Source organism: Coregonus clupeaformis, chromosome 10 (assembly GCF_020615455.1).
Source record: "Coregonus clupeaformis isolate EN_2021a chromosome 10, ASM2061545v1, whole genome shotgun sequence".
Lineage (NCBI taxonomy): Eukaryota > Metazoa > Chordata > Actinopteri > Salmoniformes > Salmonidae > Coregonus > Coregonus clupeaformis.
The window spans coordinates 53,615,975-53,623,235 of NC_059201.1; the positions used below are offsets into that span (position 1 = coordinate 53,615,975).

A 7,261-nucleotide genomic window follows, 5' to 3' on the forward strand; every position below is an offset into this window, starting at 1 on the left:
ACCTCAAAGTAAATACGTAGTTACTGTAACTAAGAATAGGTTGGTGTCAACTCCAAGTGACCTTCATATGCAAGCTTAGCTGTCAGTCATAATTCCTATAAACTGTAAGTATTACGTTATCAATTATATAGTTTTTTCAGTAATATTGTTATTATGCTATGTTACAATGAGCAATTGGATTAGTAAAAAGTCATCAACCAGTACTATTTTCATTTTATTTCAACCAGCGTTGTAAACATTAAAATTAGGGGAAAACTTCAACTTAAATACAATGACTTAACCTGACTAACAGGTTGTTACATCAGTCTAATTTCAACATAATCATCAGAACTATGTAAAGTTGAAATTTAGTAGAAGATTCCACGTTAAAAATCCTTTTGATCCTATATTCAATATATTGAGTGGTTGAAATTATTTTAATTTCATATTTGATTAGACATATTCTATTTGACCTTGTTTCAATGTTGATAGTAAAAAGGTATGTTTGAATCAATGTCAATGTTTCAACGTCTTGCCATCAACCTAAATAAAGGGAATATTGAAATAAAATGTGAAACCACAGTCCAACGATTCCTGCCTGAACAGTGACTACTGGTATATGAGGGGTAATGCACTTCAGTGAGAACAAGTCTACCATCTAGATGCCTACCTCTATGTACACTGCATAGCTTTGTACATTTAGATATTGAGCAAAGCTTCCATACTCATTTGCGTAGACAACCGAGATAATATTGAATAGTGGAAAGTAACTCCTCTGACTTTTCTTACTCAAGCTGTATGTGAAAGTGAAAGTAGATTCGGAGTGAGGTTGGGTTTATCTAGGCTACAATGACATCTGATTTGCCCAAAGGACACAATAATTTCAGCGTGACGCTATAGGACTGGCACTAATGCCAACCCCAGCTTCCTCAGGAATTCTCTCAGTGGTCTGTGAAGGTAACAGAAGGGAGCGAAATATCACTGCATGCTTGTGCTGCTGGAGAATGAGACTTTTCACTAAGCCTGTTTTGTGCAAACATTCTACTTCTTGTACTCGAATGCTCACACAAACAGACTTTGCTTTGTTTTTATCAACTGTTCTTAAATGAAAGTTATTTATGCAGGGTATAAACTGTTATGTGTTATCATCCCAGCCAGTCAAACAGTCCCCCTCTTTTTAAGTAATGATGAGAGAAAGTGTGTGTGTCTGTTTTTCTATTTTTACTGCTCTATTTGTCATTAGGTTCTAAAAAAAATAAAACCAAAAGGCACCCTATTCCCTTTATAGTGTGCTACTTTTGAGAGCCCTATTCTCTCAAGCCCTCAAGTCCCCAGTCTCTAACCTGCACATAAAACCCTACTCACCAGTCATATGCCATTCATAAACATGTATGACATCAATTTCCTGTGCATGTTGGTGTTGAGGGATTGTTGCCCTCAGTTCAAATCTTTTGTTCCCCCTGGGAAGCCAAGAATTTGGAGGAGTAGATAGCATGATATACTACCATTATATTATCTCAAAGACAAGGTAAGATGGACAAAGTCCTTTGAGCTTGACACATTTTTATTGTTTATTGACAACAGAGGAATACTTCAGCCATTGGTATGTAATGGGCTGCTGGAATACCTGTATGCAATATAGGAAATGCATATTGATGCATATTGTTTTTTTCAGTGATATAGCCCTACATATCACTGACTAAATGGAACAGTATTTCACTTTACACAAGTGCATTCAGCCACTCATAGGCTCTCACTTAACACAATAAAATACTCTGAGAATTATGAATAAAGCACAAAGTACAGCATATTTACATACAGGCCTTTGGTACAATACTGGTTTAAATAACTAGCTGGTTAAAGTGAGCTGGTTGAGATGATTCTGTTGGTGGATATGCCTTGCGGTAAATTACAGCACCAGTCCATTGAACAAGAGACATCCTGGCTTGTTTGCTGACATTATGAAATCGCAGGAGGAAATCATCATTTCCAACTAGGTAAATCAACGGATTGATAGCGCTATTCAGGCAAGCCAGGCCGCGGCTGATTTGATGAGCAACATAGATGTCATCGAAGCTTGCGTTGCAGGTGCCTTCCATTTTCAAAATCCTTATCTTCAAATTGAGATTTCTCAAAACATGGTAAGGGATAAAGCAAATTGAGAATAACACAGTCAAGATGATGATTAGTTTTAGACACCTCTGTTTCAATAAAGTATTGACGTTGGCTTTGGTGGCAAGGACCACTACTATATGTCCATAGCAAGCAAGAATGATGAGCAATGGTATAACGAATCCGGTAACGGACCAACCAATGCTATATGGCAGGTAATCCTTGATAAGGTGGTCGGCAGTTGAGTCAAAGCACGCATCTGAAGAATTTGGCGCTGTCTTGTCAAAAAACATATCGGGAAGTATCTGAATGAAAACCAAAATCCAGACAAGAAAACTTATTGCCACGGAGTGTCGAGTGTTGATTTTTCCCATCACTTTCATTGGGTGCACAATACCAAGGTATCGATAAATACTGATGCATGTCAGGAACCCGATACTGCAGTAGAGATTCAAATTGAAGCAGAATCTGGTGATCTTGCAGAATGTTTGTCCAAATATCCATTTACTGTTTAGCGCGTAATAGACAACCAAAAATGGTAATGTAAATAGGTACAGCAAGTCAGCTATTCCAAGGTTGAGAATAAATATGTTTATACTTCCAATTTTCTTCCAGCTGGTACAAACAGTTTTTAACCCAAAGAAGTTTGCAAAAGTTCCGACGACAAACACCAGCACGAACACAGCTGGTAAAAATCTGCGAGTAAAAGACAGGTCAATTTCTTCACATATGGTAATGTTGAGAACGTGCGCGCCGTGGTCCTCTGACATTTTCAATTCGTTCTTGTCGATCAGAGTGAAGTCAAGACACAAGCTCTTTTTCGAATTGCAGAACAATATGAATCGATATCGCCCGGAAGTTAATGAGATCAACCTTGCACATGGACACACTTCTGAAATCGCAGCCGACCACAAACATGTTGCGCATAAATACTAATGTGAAACCAAAGTTTATACGCCCACTTCCTTAGATATAACGATTATTTCAATAGTTTACAGGAGGTGAATAGTTTACAGGAGGTATTAGCAGAGTTAGAGTATCCTGCAATTATTACTGCAAGTCAAGATATGAGTAACAACCCACTGGGCACACACTGGTTGAGTCAACATTGTTTCATTGTCATTTGTCAACCTATTGTGACGTGGAATCTAAGTGGAAAACACATTTGGTTTTGAAAAACATAATAAACCAGTAGATTACTCATTTCATCTAAATTCAACCAGCGTTGTAAACATTCAAATGACTAGCAGGTTGATACATGAACATAATCATCAGAACTATCTATACATGGAAATTGCGTCAAAAATACCATGTAGAAGCGTAAAAAATATTTTTCAACCTTTGTACTGAGTGTACAAAACATTAAGAACACCTGCTCTTTCCATGACATAGCCTGACCCGGTGAAACCAGGTGAAAGCTATGATCCCGTATTGATGTCACTTGTTAAATCCACTTCAATCAGTGTAGATGATGGGGAGGAGACAGGTTAAACAAGGATTTTTAAGCCTTGAGACAATTGAGACATGGATTGTGTACCTATGCAATTTAGAGGGTGAATGGGCAAGACAACATTTAAGTGTCTTTGGAAGGGGTATGGTTGTAGGTGCCAGGCGCACCGGTTTGTGTCAAGAACTTAAACGCAGCTGGGTTTTTCTCGCTCAACCGTTTCCCGTGTGTATCAAGAATGGTCCACCACCCAAAGGACATCCAGCCAACTTGACACAACTGTGGGAAGCATTGGTGTCAACATGGGCCAGCATCCCTGTTGAACGCTTTCGATACCTTGTAGAGTTTATGCTCTGACAAATTGAGGCTGTTCTGAGGGCAAAAGGAGGGGGTGCAACTCAATATTAGGAAAGAGTTCTGAATGTTTTATACACTCAGTTATTGTTGTGGTTTAAATGATGTGGAATTTCATATTTGATTAGACATATTTTATTTGACCTGGTTTCTATGTTGATAGTAAAATGGTATGTTTGAATCAATGTCATTGTTTCAATGTAATGCCATCATCCTAAATAAAGAGGTATATTGAATTAAAATGTGAAGCCACATTCCTGCCTGAACAGTGACTCCTACTTGGATAATACACGTCAGTGAGAACAAGTCTACCATCCAGTGGCCTACCTCTATGTAACCTACTTAGATTTGAAAAACACGCTTTTCGTTACAGGTGAGCTATCATGTCAACAAATTCAGACATTGATGAGCTTCCATACTCATTTGCGTAGACTACCTGAATCACATTGACTAGTGGACAGTAACTCCTCTACCTTTTCTTACACAAGCTGTATGTGAAAGTGAAAGTAGATTTGAAGTTTAGAAGTAGTTATCATTAGCCCTATAAATATAATGGCACATTTATGATATTATTAATACACTTTTACCTTTGGATATTGTCTTTTATATGAAGGATGGTTGGTTGATTTCAAATGTAATCTACAAGTTAATAATTAATATGTTATATTCAAGTCTCCATCTCAACCAAAAATCAAATAGGACTAAATCAAATCACATTTTATTTGAAGTGCATTTAAAGTTTGATTTGATTTAGTGCTGTTCTTTAACAGATTTTTGGTTGAGATGGAGACGTGAAACCAACATATCAGTCATTAATTTGTAGACAAACTGGATATTGAATGAACGCAACCAAATCAACATTTGAGGGAGATGTATCTTCTGCTTGGATAGTATATACAGTACCAGTCAAAAGTTTGGACACATACTCATTCAAGGGTTTTTCTTTATTTTTACTATAAATAGCCACCCTTTGCCTTGATGACAGCTTTGCACACTCTTGGCATTCTCTCAGCCAGCTTTATGAGGTAATCACCAGGAATAATATGCCATTTAGCAGACGCTTTTATCCAAAGCGACTTACAGTCGTGCGTGCATACATTTTTTTGTGTATGGGTGGTCCCGGGGATCGAACCCACTACCTTGGCGTTACAAGCGCCGTGCTCTACCAGCTGAGCTACAGAGGAATGCATTTCAATTAACAGGGGTGCCTTCTTAAAAGTTACTTTGTGGAATTTGAGTCAATCAGTTGTGTTGTGACAAGGTAGGGGGAGCCCTATTTGGTAAAAGACCAAGTCCGTATTATGGCAAGAACAGCTGAAATAATCAAAGAGAAATGACAGTCCATCATTACTTTAAGACATGAAGGTCAGTCAATAAGGAAAATGTCAAGAACTTTGAAAGTTTCTTTAAGTGCAGTCGCAAAAACCATCAAGCACTATGATGAAACTGGCTCTCATGAGGACCGCCACAGGATTGGAAGACCCAGATTTACCTCTGCTGCAGAGGATAAGTTCATTAGAGTTACCAGGCTGAGAAATTGCAGCCCAAATAAATGCTTCACAGAGTTCAAGTAACAGACACATCTCAACATCAACTGTTCAGAGGGGAATGTGTGAATCAGGCGTTCATGGTCAAATTGCTGCAAAGAAACCACTACTAAAGGACACCAATAAGAAGAAGAGACCAGCTTGGGCCAAGAAACACAAGCAATGGACGTTAGACAGGTGGAAATGTGTCCTTTGGTCTGGAGTCCAAATGAGAGATTTTTGGTTCAAACCGCCTTGTCTTTGTGAGATGCGGTGTGGGTGAACGGATGATCGCCGCATGTGTATTTCCCACCGTAAAGCATGGAGGAGGAGGTGTTATGGTGTGGGGGTACTTTGCTGGTGACACTGTCTGTAATTTATTTAGAATTCAAGGCACACTTAACCAGCATGGCTACCACAGCATTCTGCAGTTACACGCCATCCCATCTGGTTTGGGCTTAGTGGGACTATCATTTGTTTTTCAACAGGGTAATGACCCAACACACCTCCAGGCTGTGTAAGGGCTATTTTACAAAGAAGGAGAGTGATGGAGTGCTGCATCAGATGACCTGGCCTCCACAATCCCCCGACCTCAACCCAATTGAGATGGTTTGGGATGAGTCGGACGGCAGAGTGAAGGAAAAGCAGCCAACCAGTGCTCAGCATATGTGGGAACTCCTTCAAGACTGTTGGAAAAGCATTCCAGCTGAAGCTGGTTAAGAGAATGCCAAGAGTGTGCAAAGCTGTCATCAAGGCAAAGGGTGGCTATTTGACGAATCTCAAATATAAAATATATTTTGATTTGTTTAACACTTTTTTGTTTACCACATGATTCTATATTAGTTATTTCATAGTTTTGATGTCTTCACTATTATTTTACAATGTAAAAAATAGTAAAAATAAAGAAGAACCCTTGAATGAGTAGGTGTGTCCAAACCTTTGACTGGTAGTGTATATATTATGAATAACATATATGAAAGACCATATGCAAAGGTAAAAGTTGATTGTTAATATTATGCATTTGGCATCCTAGGCTAATATAGGGCTAATGCTACTATTTCTAAACTTCCAAAGATCCAGTCAACCCATGGATGAATGATAGTATACATACACTCAACAAGGGTTCTTACATTTTAAATTTTTAGTCATTTAGCAGACGCTCTTATCCAGAGCGACTTACAGTTAGTGAGTGCATACATTATTATTATTTTACTTTTATTATTATTATTATTATTTTATTTTTTTATACTGGCCCCCCGTGGGAATCAAACCCACAACCCTGGCGTTGCAAACGCCATGCTCTACCAACTGAGCTACATCCCTGCCGGCCATTCCCTCCACTACCCTGGGCCAATTGTGCGCCGCCCCATGAGTCTCCCGGTCGCGGCCGGCTACGATAGAGCCTGGGATGCAGTGCCTTAGACCACTGCGCCACTCGGGAGAAGGATCCTCAAAGTTCTTAGAAGAACCTTCGGTTTCTTGGCACTGATGGCCCACAAAAGGTTATTCCAAGAACCCCATAGGAGGTGGGGTTCATCGAGGAACCTCCTTAGTTGGTGGGGGTTCTTGCAGGAACCTAACTGCCCAACTGAAATATTTGGATTTGAAAGAACAGCAGGTGCAGGCACTTAACTGAAAAATGTAAATATCTCCTCAATTTAAGGTAAGGTTTGTCCCTTGTATGATCTAAATTGATATTATTTTATGATGATACCATCTATCTTTTCATATTTGTGCAAATCTTTCTAAAACAGAAAATTGACACAATTCAATGGATATCAATCAACAAAGAGGTAAGAATATGTAGGCTATAAGAAAGAATATGTTGAAGGCTAGTTGTATT

The 7,261-nt window shown here is 38.9% G+C and overlaps 1 protein-coding gene across 1 annotated transcript; it reads right to left on the minus strand.

Moving 5' to 3' along the window:
• Window positions 1–1,525: 1,525 nt before the first annotated feature.
• LOC121575564 (P2Y purinoceptor 1-like) lies at window positions 1,526–3,148 on the minus strand. Its single transcript, XM_041888738.2, has one exon. The coding sequence runs from the start codon at window positions 2,859–2,861 to the stop codon at window positions 1,821–1,823; it is 1,041 nt and encodes a 346-aa protein (XP_041744672.1). The 5' UTR covers window positions 2,862–3,148; the 3' UTR covers window positions 1,526–1,820.
• Between the last annotated feature and the right edge of the window lie 4,113 nt (window positions 3,149–7,261).